General features: G+C 35.5%; 1 protein-coding gene across 1 annotated transcript in view; it reads right to left on the minus strand.

The window, feature by feature from the left end:
• Nucleotides 1–556: 556 nt before the first annotated feature.
• Nucleotides 557–17,116, minus strand: part of FBXO3 (F-box protein 3) — a 32,110-nt gene continuing 15,550 nt past the window's right edge. The window contains exons 5-11 of the mRNA XM_036860718.1: nt 15,639–15,843; nt 14,001–14,046; nt 11,066–11,150; nt 10,104–10,226; nt 8,659–8,774; nt 6,821–7,011; nt 557–1,679 (exon numbers count right to left, since the gene is read on the minus strand). Of these exons, the coding sequence (XP_036716613.1) occupies nt 1,503–1,679; nt 6,821–7,011; nt 8,659–8,774; nt 10,104–10,226; nt 11,066–11,150; nt 14,001–14,046; nt 15,639–15,843 (943 nt within the window). The 3' untranslated portion in view covers nt 557–1,502. The remainder of the gene's footprint in view (nt 1,680–6,820; nt 7,012–8,658; nt 8,775–10,103; nt 10,227–11,065; nt 11,151–14,000; nt 14,047–15,638; nt 15,844–17,116) is intronic.

Below are 17,116 nucleotides of genomic sequence, written 5' to 3' on the forward strand. Positions count from 1 at the left end.
CTACTGAGCCTGCGCATCTGGAGCCCGTGCTCCGCAACAAGAGAGGCCGCGATAGTGAGAGGCCCGCGCACCGCGATGAAGAGTGGCCCCCGCTTGCCGCAACTAGAGAAAGCCCTCGCACAGAAACGAAGACCCAACACAGCCAAAAATAAATAAATAAATAAAAATTAAAAAAAAAAAGGATAGGCATAATAGATTTGGGAGCCTATTTAAAAAGAAATAAGCAGGAAAAACTACTTACTCCACTTCAGAACATTTTGACATGTGCCAGTATGAAAGACTAAGTTTGCCTTCATGGTCCCTGATGGCAGCTGCTTAATCCTGTATATACCTCCCTCTTCCTACAGTTTTCCCTACTAAAGAACTGTTCCTGGGGGAATTGCAAGGTGGAGTACATGACAGAGTATCGTCAAAACCAGGAAATGACTTTGAATGGGCCTCTGGCAATAGGCCAATGAGTTTTGATCTCATCTTCCATCTTAAGAGCAAAGGCTTATTAATATTAGTTTATGGGAAATAGGCAATTATACAAAATACAGGATCGGAACCAAAATATGTCTTCAAAATGTGAGTTTTTGACACTTGGAGGATTTCATTCCAAACTCTCAATTATATAATTACAAAAAAATCCATGTTTTAGGGAAACAGACTTAATCTTAACTTAAAATTCATGTCACTTATCACAAAGTTAGACAGTCAAGTATATAGAGGGGAAACAAAACAGAAGCAGTATTTCCAAATTTAGACTACATGAGATATTGTGAAGAATCTTTTGTTAATAAACAACACAATACATACTTTTACACACTACACTTCAAAAATGATGCATCTGTGAACAACGTGATAAAGGTCATAGTGTTGAAGACTTTAAATTCAAGGTTGGCAGAGTTGAAGACTAAATTCAAGATCAAAGTCATACTGATAGACTTTAAATTCAAGGTTGTTGTGATGAAAACTCTAAATTTAAGGACAGATTGTCTAAGAAAGGACAACTAGCATTCAAGCTATTTAGTCAATTAGTTCCCTGTGAGTACAAAATATATAGGACTCACTAAATGGATTAGCCTAATTACAAATTCTGTTCATTTCTAAATAACTTATAAGTCTTTTCACAGAATCATTCAGTCACACAGTTTCTCTCTATCCTTGTGTAGGTATTTCTGCTTCATTTTAAATCCTTATTCTACTCCCTCCCATTTCCATATTTTTATAAGTATAAAATATCTTTAAACAAAAAATGTCTGTTCCTTAGCTGCAGAACTATTCTCCCACTGACTTCAAGAAGAGGAAAAAAAGATTCCCATTTCCTCCTCTACCTCAAAAACACTAAGCAAACTCAAACCATCCAGTTCCTAAAGTAGTGTCATATAGAACCCAGGTCCTGGCACAATATTTCATGCTAGTTTTCCTTCTATAAGCTGAGAACAATTTAGTTATTTACATTACTGAGAAATCTATTTAACAGGCTGATTCACCCCAGGGCTTCCATCAGCAGAGGCTTGCTAAAAAAGGCGAGAGCAGCGGCGTCTTCGAATGGGAACATCAAAGACTCTCCTCCGTCTCTCCTCCTCGTCATCTTCATCAGATTCATCCATATCTGCCGAATCATCATCATCGTCTTCCTCCTCCTCCTCCTCTTCTTCTTCTTCCATCTCTTCATATTCATCAGGACCCATTTCCTTGAAAGAGAAAACAATCTTTTGATAAGAACTTCCATCAGTTTTTTTACTCTTATTTAATATAAATTCTCATTTACCTACAATCTAAACAACTGGGCATGCCAAATATGAATTTTTATAGACTTCTCAGAGAGTGTTTATAGATTTTTAAAATAGAATTTTATAGCCTTTTATACATTTTCATAATGCACATGCTGATGCAAATTCTAGAGTATATATTCTATCACAAGTTTTAAAATGCTCAATGTGGTTTTAATGGTAAATATATTTCATCAATATAGTACTTATTTTTTACATGGTGGTTGGTAATTCACACAATGTAGCAAACAGACCACTCCTAACAACCCAAGATAAAATTTTACTGAACTTATTAGTGTATTGAATAACAATTCTTTATTAACCTACATGCTTACAGAAAAGAGGATCTGAAAATATTACTAAGGTATGACCTCTACTGGTAAGTTTTATGTACTGTCAACAGGAGGTCTAAGAGATTTCTGTTGAGCTCCTGGTATAAAGACAATCAGCATCGTTAGACTCTGCTTTTAAATTAATTTGTTGAAGGCTCTCGGAATAAGGCAGTAGTGATGTTGAACATCCAATATCTGAACATCTCTTGGGAACTTCAGTTCCTTTTAAGCAGTGTCTCTAATTGAGTCTTGACCCATTCTGCTATTGGTTTTCTCTCTCATACATTTGAAGACTCAGTGAGAGGACCTACTGTATTGGACAGAATTCTGAAGGGCAAGGAGGACCTAGCTGGTAATGTGGGAAGTATTGGGAAACTTGGGATGTGATGGCAGCAAAAGTCCTTCCAACAAGGCTTTTATGGCATTGCATATGCAGCATCCCACTACCCCGTGATCGAGTCTCTAACCACTCTCCCCTGTTCACTGCCCTCCAGCTACACTGGCCTCCGTGCAGTTCTTCAGACATACCAAGCACATTAGTGCTTCAGCACCTCTGTACTTGCTGTTCTTCTGCTTGGAACACCCTTCAACCACACATCCACCCAGCTCCCTCTACTTCTTTCAAGTCTGAACTCAAATGTCACCAAGGCCTTCCCTGACACATCTGTCTATCAGAACAACCCAACAACATACTTCTTAGCTCCCTTACTCTGAGTTTTCTCCAGAGCATGTATTACTACTTGACATAGTGAGGCATGTGTATTTGCTACACTTTGTCTCTTCCAACTAGAATGTAAATTCCAAGCCAGAGATTTTTTTTTTCATCTCCTCAACTTTCTTCTTTTTTTATTTTTTTATTTTTATTGAGGCATAATTGACATACAACATTATATTAGTTTCAGATGTACAACATAATGATTCAATATTTGTATACATTCCAAAATGATCCCCACAATAAATCTAGTTAACATCCATCACCTTACATAGTTACAGGGCTTTTTTCTTGTGATGAGAACTTCTAAGATCTACTCTCTTAGCAACTTCCAAATATGCAGTACAGTGTTATTAACCATAGTCGCCATGCTGTACATCACATCCCTGAAGGCAGAGATTTTGATTATATCGTTCACTGCATTTTCCCCAGCACCTAGTAGGTACTCAATAAATATCTGTTGAGCAAGCAAATTAATTAACGTGGGGGAAAGGAAATGTCCTTTAGAATTTGTCAAAGGAACTGTCACTTGGGATTTATTATAACACTAACAACAACAATCAGAGAAAATATACATAAATATATTTCATGACTTTTATCTTTTGATTTTTTTTAATGTGGGAAATAAAGACTTTAAAATTCAGTAGAAGGTACAAAAGGGGGAGAGGATTAAAGCTTAGGAAATTCTGAAACATTAAATCCAGGTAGTATGATTATTAATTATCTTAAGGAAAAAAACAGAGAAACTGTTAAATCAATGTAGCTAAAGAGGGAGATTGCTGATGATCTCAGACAAAAGTGTACATATACAAACAGTAGATGGAAAGAGGAACACACAGACAAGAATGGAAATAAATAAGCAGCAGGAGCCTCTAACGTGTCCAAAAACAAACTACCTAGACCAAGAAAAGGCTTAAGACCAACCAAAAAATGTTTTATAGCAACATTCAAAGTATAAAGCAAAAGGAAGTATTAAGTATGATAATATATGGTTAGTGGACAAATAAGGGGAACAACTCAACGTCCATATCAAGAAAACTAATTTTTAAACAGGAAAGGTACAATACAAATAAACACAATACAAATACAATCCCCACTGCCTCTTTCATGTTGATTAGAAATAAGTCCAGAATTCTCATTTCATTTTATTGAGTTCTCATCCTCGAGAAAGAGGAAACATTTTCCACAAGGCAGATCAAGATTTTATATGCTTCTTTGTGGTTGGGAGGAAACTAAAACTCTAAGTAAGAACATAGTTAAGAGAGGGTTGAACATGTAATGAGTTTATTATTGTAATTTGAAATTATAAATTTAAAAATTTAAAACTTTAAAAAAGGAGTAATATTATAAAACTTCTCAGTTTTAATTTTTAACATGATAAATGTCATATAACCCATATAAGCAAGAGTTCTTTGGAGTCCTCAATAACTTCTAAGAGCTGAAGGGGATCATGAGACGGAAAAGTCTGAGAACTACTGTCCTTAAGTAAAGACTATTCTATCCCCACCCTAACAAACATTAAAAACAAGCCTCAACAGGATCGACTGACCCAATAGTAACTTAACTACACAAACTACCTGTGCAAACAAATGTCAACACTCTTTACACTTTAGGTCAGGAATATATAGCAACTTTAGGGCAAGGAATATTGCCATAGATAGAGATTTTATAACAATAAAAGAAGCACTTCATTAAAAACACGTAACAATCCTAAATATATTTGCGTATAATTAAAATACATGAAGCAAATTAAAAAGAATAAAAATTCAGAATTAAAAAAATAGACAAAACTGTAATTATAGTTGGAGATTACAACAATCATCTCTCAGAGAACACACACACATACAAAAGATCAGTAAATATATAGAAGACTTGAAAAATAGTCAACCAATTTGACTTGCCATTTATAGAATTAATATTCCCCCAAATATCAGAATATACATTCTTTTCAAATACACAAGGATCATTTACCAAGATAGACCATAATGCTGGGCCATAAAACATTTAAAAAGATTGAAATTATACACAGCGAGTTCTCTAACCATAACAAAACTAGAAATCAATAACCAAAAGGTAACTGGAAAAGCTCCAAATGTTTGGAAATTCATACATTTCTAGAAAAGACATAGATCAAAATTAAATTACAAGGGAAATCTGAGAATATTTTGAATTAAATGTTAATGAAAATGATGCATCAAAATTTGTGAAATGTAGCTAAAACAGTGCTTAGAGAGAAGGTCTAAAATCAATAATTTAAACTTCCACCTTAAGAAGTAAAAAAAAAAGCAAATTAAACCCACAGTAAGTGGGAGAGAAATAAAGATAACTCCAGAAATCAATGAAACAGAAAATGAACAAATAGAGAGAAACAGTGAAACCAAAAATTGTTCCTTTAAATAATCAATAAAAGTGACAACCCCCTAGCTAAGTTGATGAACAAAAGAGAAGATGTACATTACCAATATTAAGAACAAAACACTACATGTAACTATAGCTCTTACAGCCATTAAAAGCATATCAAGGGAATACTGCAAATAACTTTTATGGAAATAAATTCAACATTTAGAACAAATGGACAAATTCCTTGAAAGACACAAAATTACCGAAAGTGAAACATGAAACAAAATATGAATATTAAAGAAATAAAATTCATATCTCAAAACGTTCCCACAAGAGAAATCCAGCCCAAGATGACTTCACTGATAAATTGTATCAAACATTTAAGGATGATACCAATCTCATACAGAAATGGGGCTAGTCAAAAATGGAAGACTGTTACAGGAAGTAGCAAATTCACAGTATTGGAAATATACCACTGGGAGGGAAGCTAAACTTCACTTCCAAACCCAGGCTGTAGATTCTTTTCACCAGAAATACCACAATTATAATGGCCTAAAGTCTCATCATCATCTTTCTCTTTCCAAACTGGAGTTGGGAATGTATCCGCTCTAAGTTAGATCAATATCATGTCTATCTTCCCAGACTTATGTTAGACCCACCCATCAGGGTCATCCCAGGAGCTAGAGAGCTTTTTTTGAACATTTGACACCTATGACTTGATTATATTCTGGGTATGCAATTCATAATTTATTCCTATTGTATAACTCAAGTGTCATAATTTTCCTTAATCATTTTATAGCCTGTAAGATTGGGGTTACCGCTATACCTGTCACCCTAGAAATGAGATTTCAAAAATACAACTAGTTGACTTACGAAATGATCCCAAAGAGAGACTACTAAAAGTGCAAGTCTACCCATTAAATCTTCTTTGTAATGATTTTATAGGATATTTGTGTTATTTTTAAAAATTGGGAGTTCTAGCAAAACCACTGTAAGAAATTGCTTCCCCAGTCTTAATGAAATGAAATAAAGGCGATTCTAACTGGTCTAGTGTGGTGATTCTCATTAGGCAACAAAACTGTTTTTGGAAACTGGAAAAGACACTGAAACTTTGAAACTAATAACTACTTTATATGATATTGTAATGGTGGATACATGTCATTATACATACATTCAAACCCACAGAATATGCAACACCAAGAGTGAACCCTAATGTAAACTGTGGACTTTGGGTGATAATGATGTGTCAATGTAGGTTCACCAGCTGTAACAAAGGTACCACTCTGGCAGGAGATATTGATGATGGGGGAGTCTATGCATGAGTTGAAGCAGAGGGTATATGGGAAATCTCTGTACCTTCTGCTCAATTTTGCTGTGAATCTGAAACTGCTCTAAAAAATAGTCTATTTAAAACAAACAAACAAATAAAAACAACAACAAAAACATAATAGTAGAGTTACTCTGATTGAAGAATCTGGAGCCTAGTTTACTTACTGTCCACCCCCCCCCCAACATATTACCACATCTCCCCCTCCCCCCAAAGATATTTCCCTCAAAATCTCTCGGGTTCTCTGAAATACCATTTACAACCTATCTGCCTGGGTAATCAACAAAGACCTTCTGTGGAGTTCATTCTACAAAGTCATGAAAAATCAGCACCAGAGGAAAATTTAACCTACCAATCGAGCTATAGACACCCTGAATGTCGGACATGCCATATGGAATCGGGGAATGGCAACATTAAAGATCTTGTCTTTAAAGTAAAGGAAATGGAAGGTATAATATCCTTCCATATAGCCTGATGTTGTAGAGAATGTGGTACAACTTGTGTATTCATATACCCGGCCTGGGCTGATGATTGGAAATTCACCTGCAGAGAAAACAGTAACAATAAATTAAAGTATAATATTTAGTTCTTCATTATAGCAAACACGATATGTCCTCTTTAAACTATATTAAAGAAAATGCATAATTAGAAAAAAATCTAAAAGGAAATATAACAAAATGTTAATATTTTGGGATGGGATTATGAGTATTTTGACATTTTTTTGTACTCTCCTAATTCCCTATAGTGTGTTGGGGGGTGGGGGGGGTGATATCCAGTAGAATGAAAATTAAAAAAGGAGAGGGGGGCTTCCCTGGTGGCGCAGTGGTTAAGAATCCACCTGCCAATGCAGGGGACACGGGTTCGAGCCCTGGTCCGGGAAGATCCCACATGCCGCGGAGCAATGAAGCCCGTGCGCCACAACTACTGAGCCTGTGCTCTAGAGCCCGCGAGCCACAACAACTGAGCCTGCACTCTAGAGCCCACAAGCCACAACTACGGAGCCAGTGTGCTGTAACTACTGAAGCCCGTGTGCCTAGAGCCCGTGCTCTGCAACAAGAGAAGCCACTGCAATGAGAAGCCCGCGCACCGCAACGAAGAACAGCCCCCACTTGCCGCAACTAGAGAAAGCCCGTGTGCAGCAACGAAGACCCAACACAGCCAAAAATAAATAAAATAAAATTAATTTATAAAAAAATAATTTAAAAAAAAAGGAGAGGCATTGAAGACACAATCTTTAAGACAATGGTAATAAAAAGTGTCACATATTCTAGTTCAAACAGAGATAAGGATAATCTAAATGTTTAAATGTAGCAAGAGACTAAAACATAAAACTCTGAAGATGCATCTTAAGCATTTAGCCCAGACAAAATGGCAGTCACAAGGGAAAGGTTTTACACCAATAGACGAAACGACAGAAAAAGAATTACAGCTTTAATAAAATTCTTTAATATCCAGGAAAAATTCCTTAAAAAGACACGTAGAATATGAATCTATTTGTGGCAATTAATTAAAACAACTTCAATTTAAACTGAATTCTACATATGCTTAGGACCAATAACAAAAGCACATAGCTTAAATAATATTATTTTCCTGAAGTACACATAGAAAACGTGAAGAATCTGAGGTCTCAGAAACTTATGATAATCATAATTTTTTTAAAAGCCAAATGTCAATGGTAATCAGAGGCTAGAGATGATTGAAATCAAAAAACAATAAAATCTGTGCTATTAAGTTTAACATTTCTCCTGAAATTTCAGAAAGATGACCAATATGAAATTTATTTTTTCTTTCTGCCATACACCCTGTAACCCTACAGAATATGATAATGAATAATTATCCAGCTAACAAAATAAAGCAGTTAAGAAGGAAAAGCAAGAAACCCGTGTGATCTACAGAATGGAAATTCAATCCCTGAATAATTGAGTTTGCTATAATTTTAGAAAAGTTCATGTTTCAGGTACTAAACTGATAAAATAATGACCTTTACACATTATATTTATGAAGCAAAATATTGCATTAGGAGAAGAATTCAGAATCTATGATATCTTTCACACTGAAACACAGCTATTAAAAAGATGCAGTCTTATCCACTAACTACATCATGCATTTGCCAAGCTATGTATCACATATATACTCTCCAAAATGTTTTAGAAGCAGCTGATGTATAAACCCAAATCTTGGGACACATACCAACTACTCCAGGTCCTTGAACTTCTTCCACATCACCTTTAGCATTAGTTATTCTCCAGTAGCGACTGTCTAACTGACAAGCCTTCTCAGGAAGTGCATCTTTTGACATTTCAATCCTGGAGAAGAGAATGGAGTGGTAGAGACACGTTGGTTTTTTTCTGTTTAAGAGCTACCGTATTTTGAGCTAAGCCAGTGAAAGGGATTTCTAAAGGAAATTAAGAAACCCAACCCGAAATCTGTGTAAATCATCTATTCCTGTAAGTTTGCAAAGATACTGGCCTAATTAGCTGGACTCCCCCACAGAAATGCTTTCATTCAATTTACACACTTGACTTTCATTTAGGATTAACAATAGAAAGGGCAACATAAAAATTTTCAAACACAGTGGTGACAACAATCTTTTGCTGTTAAAATAAAGACCAATGTGGGAAACACTTTCTAGAATATGGTGCCACGAAAAACTTCTGTTCTAAAAAATGGAGTCTTTTTTTTCACTACAAGGCTATACAGCCCTTTTCTCCATTAGCTTCTAGAAAGCTCAGAGCAAAATGTCACTATTTTGTGCATCCACTATTCAGTTACTGGGGTTATACCTTGACTCTGTTTTCCAATACTATTATTTCCCTCCTTTTTCTGAGACTCTGCTGACTCTTATTTTCATTTAGAATACCGTATAAGCACGTGTAGGTATTACTATTTTAAGCATATCTCAATCCTAGGCAGGATTAAATTAAACAATTAAAACAACATTCATCTGAATATGTGTAACTGGACATATCAAAGGCTTCATACAATACCAAAATCCTAGAATGCTTTCTGGTTAAGTATACATTACTATTATTTCTAGTATGTATATATGCATGTATATGTATTTTTAAAAAATATATATCATAAAGTATTTAAAAATACATCTGAAAACAAAGCATTCTTAATCCCTTAGGGCAATGAGTTATCTTTACCTCACAGTACAGAGTACTTCTAATTAAAGTGTATTTAATATTTGTTTTTTATTTAACCAAATCCAGGGCTTGCTCAGCACTATGTCTAATATACAGGCTGTACTCAATAAATATTTATTACACTTTTAATTAAATATAGACAGGCAAGATAAAACTGAAATGCATGGTTTTATCTTGGGCAATTTCATAGCTTTCAGAACGCATTATAACTCTAATACTGACCTTTCATGATGATTACAGCTTAGTGGTCCACCTCTCAAAGTACCTGGCACAATACTTATATTTGAAGAAATAACTTAAAGGTTGATACAAACTCAAGGTGCTTTACAAACACTATATTGTAGAAAATTTGTTTGTTATCCACCTACCTCCACACTTTAGCAAGAAGCTGCCTTTCAGAATGTGTTTTTATACCACGTCAAATGGGGTGATAACAACACATCCATAAGATACATCCCAAAAGGTGACCCCATTTAAAATTCTCACCTGATTCGGTATGTGAAGAAATAGTGGGGTGGATGTACAGAGCTAAGTTCTGGCAGAAACGATGTGGAAACTGAAACTGTAATATCCCCAGTCGTTGCTACACACTCTGCATCATGAACATATCTAGGTAATTTTAAAAAATTAAACATTTTTTAATCAACAAACGTCAATTCTGTAAGATAAAAGATTTAAAGACACAATGCAAAATAGTTTATATTTTACTTTACAATAAAAACAAATTTAAATCATATTTGGCACCTTAAAGGTATAGTTATTAAGCTTAAAAGAACAAACAATCTAGAAAACCTTGAAGACTCTTAATCAATAATGATAGCAGTCAAGGTTCAACGACCAGTGGTTCAAATAATGGATCAGTAACTAACCTGGAAACTAAAAAGAGCTTATCTCAGTCTTCAGAGCTAAGGAAACTTTTGGAACATCTGAAAACCCAGCTATGCCCTATACACAGTGACTCTGACAATAAAAATGTGTTAGTATTGTTATTCTAGAGGCCTTTAATGTGTAATTAATGTATCATTTCTGCCAACTGGGCTACTGTGAACCAACCTCTAATTCCATCTATAATACCTGAATGTTCCATTTAGAGATAATGACTAATATTTTCCAGGAGCTAATAGTTACTGACTTGCTATTCGCAGTAAATCTGTTATTGGCAACAGCCTCCCCCTCCACTGCAAAAAAAAAAAAAAAAACTATGTAACTACTATAAAGCCACAGCTTCTAAATCAAAATCAGTTTTTTCTCTTGATTCTTCCAGATGAAAAAAATACTGGCTGTTCAACTGTTTGGATGTTTTGGCTTTAAAGTGAGAATAAAATAGTGAGATTTAAGATGAGAGGTTCTGTTATTAACCCTCGTGGGAAACTTCAACTCATGATCTGTAACTGATGTTTTTTTCTGATTTATAATCATTCCACTCCAAAAAGCCCCAAGTGAAATACCTGAAAATTTGGTCTCTGATGATAGGGAAGCCACCTGATACAACATTGTTGACATAAGAAGTAAACCAGTCAGTAAAAGTAGCACCTGTAAAAAAGGAAGGGGAAAAAAAAGAGAAAAGGACAAATAGTTTTTTTAAATTTATACAGGAAACAAGGGAAAAAACGACAATTTCTCTATGCTTAATAGTGATATCTAGTGATATCAAAACTAGAAACATTTATATATACCATTCTACTAATCCTTTATAAGGTAAATTTCCTCAGTTCTATCAATCTTATTCCAAACTACCTTGCTAGGGAATCCTCCGACTACCTTCAAACTACTTTTTACACTTAAAACGAAATAGTTGACTTTTAAACTTTAATTTGTTCTGGTACAAGAATGAAAAGCCTTCTGTCTATAATTTCTGGAACATATAGAACAAAGGAGATATAGCTATGTCTAGGAAGAGACTACAGAAAAAGTATCAGCACCTATCCTCAGATGATCAGGGTACATCCCTGGTCCAGGCACATCCTGACTCATGCACAGAATTCTGGCAGAAGCCAGGCTCAGTCTGGACATCTAATAGGGATATAGCACTGTGGAGTTCTGGGCATCAGGCCAATCCCAAAGTAGCCCAGTTGCGTTACTACAGATTCAAATGTACAGCGGTCCTCCATATTCTCAGTGCCCAGCTCAAAGCAGAGAAGAATGACTGGGATAGTCCAGTCCAGACCATATATCCATGACCTAGTGATTGGATCAATAACAAGTATTTACATGAATTATGTTGCCTCTTGTAGGTAATACAACATAACTTTCTCAGACCCCCATCATTTACTGTTAATACAGCTCAGTGCCTAGCACATACTAGTCCCTTAATCAATGTTGTTCAATGAATTTCTTCATAATCTTGTTTCTATTAACCCAGTTCCTGCACTCTGCCACAGTGAAAGTCAGATGCTAAATTTATAGTATGTATTTACTTATAATTCTATTTAGGGAATGATTGAAGATACAATTTAAGCTTGAGTCTGAGAATATACAGCTTTAAAATTTTAAAGGTATCAACTGACAGAAGGTAAACTACAATAGTTTACTCTTTTTTCAATGTCTATTAATGGCCCACTCTGACCCTTTATTTATTAAATGCTACTTTATTCAAATGATCACTGATCATCTTCTATCCACTTTGAGCTAGATATTAAGGGGCCACATGAATGTTATTAAAATTCATAGAAGGTACAATTTTCTGTTTTGAGAACTAGCAGTTTCCCTGCAGAGTTTAAAAAATCATTTTGTAAGTTTCATGAACTAAAATGTTATGTAAGAAAAAAGAAATTTCTTATGATTTACATTAAAAAACAAATTGGCATGGTGTATTTTAATGTGCCTTAATTTATTACAACACATACCAAAGTGTGTTCTTTAAAATAAGGATAAAATTTTCCAGCAGCCTTCACCACTAAACTTATCTGCACATAGATTCCAGTTTTCTTAAATATGTATTAATAATGCACTGGATATCAGGAGATTCCATCTTATGTTTTACAAAAAATTCCAAGAAAGTCAAATTTAGCTGAATTAAGATGTAATTTATATGTTCTACAGTAGTTTACCTTTTAAAGTAAGCCCATATCTTACAGTTCCTTTGAGAGTATTGGGGTTTTATCAAGGTAGTGTAAAGGCAGATCAGATGCTTTCTCATCTTTCCTCCCAGCACTAACTTCCCACCTCATTTCTTCCAGTGCATCTCAAATCTTTTGCTTTACTCTCTCATTCTAGGAGAAACCCCAACTCCCAGAAGAGTATTCTCAGACCTTAGTACTCTGCTGTAGTGGTGGGGTCTTCCACACCATGTCAGACCAGCACCAAACTAAGACTAAGAAACTCACAGCGCCTAGCCGGCAGCTTACCTTAGAGCTCAGGCAGCCTTTAGTTTATAAACCGAGCAGCTCCACTGGACTAGAGCCAGGACGATCATGTTCTCAGAGTACGTGCCACCCAGAGAAGCCAAAGAGGGCAGCGAGCAAGGCCGTAACCCCCAGAGGGTGCTTAACTTAGACACCATAGACCACAGGAATCAGGGTGAGCTGAACGCTAGGAACCAAGCTTAAAAGTGTTTTATAACTGACTGCATAGGGGTGAGAACTTCTTGATACTGTGAAGTATTTCACAAACCTAGAATATGCCGTAGTTTGAATACACAGAGACTTATACTCTGTTCAAGGTTCCAATTAGGAGATACAATTAAATACAGATGCCTTGGCCTGCAAGATCCTTTTACTATATAATGATGTTTAATATGTTCCAGAAATGCCTTAAAAAGCAGAATGGATAGTCAGGAAGCTTCTCTTTTTCTTCTACGTGAGCAAAATCTAAGCAAAACAAGAATGGATGAACAGCAAAGGGGTGAGCTGCTCTTGAATACAAACTGAATTGTTCTCAAAATCCTATGAGAAATACGCTTTTAAGGCCAAGAAAAACCAGGTGTGCCAAGCAGTTTATAAGGCCCAGTTTATACTGGTCTCTGAAGACTGCTGGTCTGAGGTCTCTGGTGTGACTTATCAGTATTTTACTATAGCACTGGCACCAGAAGAGAAAAAGTATAGTTATTTTATGTATCTATATCTCTAATTATGTATTAATATGATCGATGGAAAATGCATGTGTGTAAGGGAACTATATACACATTCCTAGCAGTTCTATACATTTCACTGTCCTACAGCAAAATCCTAAGAGCACAAGGTTGTATATGGCATGGCCTTCTTCCAAATGGAAACCCAAGTCAAATAAAGTACAAGGGCTCTTCTAATGAGAACCTAGTTATAGTACTTTATGAACGAGCAAGCTTTAAGAAATACAAATATAAAATTGCCAGTTGATCAAGTAACAGAAACGTTTTTACCAACTTAATTTTTTTTGACCAGAAAGAAGAGACTTTTCTCTTACCTATGATAAACATGTCAATAGCAGCTGGATTCCGAGCCATTTGGTCCTAGGTGAGAAAAAGAATATTGTAATCAAGGAAAATACATTTTACTTAATTCCCCATTGTTCACTATCTGTATCCTTCCCTGGGGACAAGACAAAACAGATACAAATAACTTAAGTGCTCTAACCAATACTCAGACATTCCTCACTTCTCAGTTTCTGCTCTTATGATTTCTATATTTAGGCTCTTCCTATTAGTTACAATGAACTAATAAATTATCCTTCAAGAAAACAATTAGGACATTAAAACCGTGATAAGACACATGGCCTATGAACCCAGAAGACAGGGTTTTGAATTCAGTCAAGGGACCTGAACAGTTCTAGATTAGTCTCTTCTCTCAGTAAATGGAGAGACCAAGTCATCATCCTACAACCTTACAGAGCTATCAAGTCAAAAATGAGATAAAAGATGTGAAAATGCTTAGAAAAAAATTAAAAGCTATGCAAGCTCTTTAAATAATTTAAATGTTATATGGAGTCACATGTCTCAGATAACTATGAAATTTTTTTTAAAAAATAAATTTATTTATTTATTTATTTTTGGTTGCATTGGGTCTTTGTTGCTGCACACGGGCTTTCTCTAGTTGTGGCGAGCAGGGGCTACTCTTTGTTGCGGTGCACAGGCTTCTCATTGTGGTGGCTTCTCTTGTTGTGGAGCACAGGCTCTAGGAGCGCAGGCTTCAGTAGTTGTGGCACGTGGGCTCAGCAGTTGTGGCTCACGGGCTCTAGAGCGCAGGCTCAGTAGTTGTGGCGCATGGGCTTAGCTGCTCCGCGGCATGTGGGATCTTCCCGGACCAGGGCTCGAACCCGTGTCTCCTGCATTGGCAGGTGGATTCTTAACCACTGTGCCACCAGGGAAGTCCCTGAAAAATATTTTCTATTTAAGTTCACATCTAGGCAAAAATGAAAGCAGAAGGTCTGCAACTGAGGAATGACTGAGAATTGAAGAAATAAGAATGAAACCAAATGCTATATTTTCTGTGCTTACATTAAAATCATAACAAAAGCCTCTTAAAAAAGATCTACATTTTTCAACAACTCAAATATCTACTGAAGAAAGAGTTTAGAAAGTTTCTATTGCACTCAGAACTTGAATCCAAAGCGAATGATGATGATGTCCAAAAGCTAAAGTTAGAAATTTATATTACAATTAATCACTTCAACAAAAAGCTCATTCATTTTTTTGTTTTTATAACAGCTTTATTGGAGTATAATTGCTTTACAATGGTGTGTTTCTGCTGTATAACAAAGGGAATCAGCTATACGTATACATATATCCCCATATCCCCTCCCTCTTGCGTCTCTCATTAGTTTTTTTTCTTTTCTCATTAGTTTTTCTTAAACTTAAAATGTCCTAATACAAATCACAGCTTCCCTCCGTACGCACAATAGCTTGCATTGTTTGTCCATTGGTGAAATTTTCTTTTAGCATTCCATGCCATTATATCAGAATATTAGCCCTCTAGTTAGATCCGTCTATAATCAAATTGCATAATGCTCTATACCCATTCTACAACCCTGAAAATTCCTAATGCACATTTTATTCACCCATCAGAACACATCTTAAAGCCACATTTAAACGCGCTTCCTACTTACTGGACATTGGTAGAAGACTTCATTTTTGTTTCGGCCCTCCGCAGCTTCCACTGCTATGTACTGACTCAAACCAGTATGTATGCAAAAAGTTAAAGGCAGACAGTATTTCAGTCCCTGTCTCTGCTGGAAGCCTCCAGCAGCCGTGTCGACGTCTAGCAAATCCTCAGAACGATAGTGATTAGACAGCGCCATGCTTCCCAACAACCTGAGAATATAGACTCAAAAATTTAGTCAACTGCAATCTTTTTGATGAATAATAATTTCACACTGACAACTTTATAAGAACGATTAACATGTCAATTCTAAACCAGGAATACCCCAAGCACTACAATTTCTGCATATATTAAATTCAAACTCTTGAGTGGAAAGATTCTGATTTAAATTAAAAGCCTAAATGTCTAAACTGTCTAAATGCCAACCTTTTAAAAAGAAAAATAGTTTTATTGCTTTCAAAAATCTATCTTACTATAATTTGCCAGTGTTTTGCTATATATGTATGTATGACTAATTTAATGTTTAATGTTCTCTCTGATACCTTTATCTTGATACAACCTTTAGCTTACACTATCCTACCAGGCAGTATAAATGGAAATCAGCTTAATCCTTGTCCAAATTTTCATAAACTTGGGATGTATGGGGTCTAAACTCATACGTATGAGAACAACACAGGTGTCGGTCCTTGATGAGAGTCTCATCCTAAGTCTCACTGTTTGGGCTGTGGGTAGATAAAAATCCCTGTGTTGAAATCATGATCTGTTTATCATGTCAATTCTGAGCAACTCTTAGTATAGTTCTCTCCTGTTGGTTCTTGAAATATGACAATTTTTCCATTTTGTCAAGTTTCAGTTTGACAGGAAAACAGAATAGAAAAAAACCCCAGTGATTTAGGCTTATCTAGTCCTAACTGCCCAATATTTGACTTCTGAATACCACTTTGTAACCTCAGTATGATCACCTCCTAGATTCCCTGTACTCACTCAACTCTGATCTGAAATGGTAACAGAGCCTCATATGGTTCTTCACACAGAAAGAGATACCAAGTTCTAATAAGAACAATGCAAAGTTCTACCTAAATTCCTATCAGTATGTCACAAGTGCAATGTCTCTGAAATACCTTAATTTCATGAGGGAACAAAGAGAGTAGAACCATTCGAAGCATATAGCTTTAAAAACTGTGAGTAAATTTGAGAGCTACTGCATGGTCTGCTTTTACCAAAAGGTTCCACAGTGAATACTTCCTATCGTTTAGAAGTAAGTTTAAAATAGGCCATTCAATTATAGACTATGCTTGAATAGGACAAAACTAATATTTTCTTTAGTTAAGTGTATGTAGCTCTGAACAAATTACTTTTAACATGTATGATTCATAGAACTTATATCAAGCTGTCTAAAATACTTTACTTGGCCTGTAACAGGATAAACACTTCAAGGATTCGGAACAGGTTTAGTTAAATTTTAGTTAAATTATACCCACACAC

Source organism: Balaenoptera musculus, chromosome 8, assembly GCF_009873245.2.
Source record: "Balaenoptera musculus isolate JJ_BM4_2016_0621 chromosome 8, mBalMus1.pri.v3, whole genome shotgun sequence".
Taxonomy (NCBI): domain Eukaryota; kingdom Metazoa; phylum Chordata; class Mammalia; order Artiodactyla; family Balaenopteridae; genus Balaenoptera; species Balaenoptera musculus.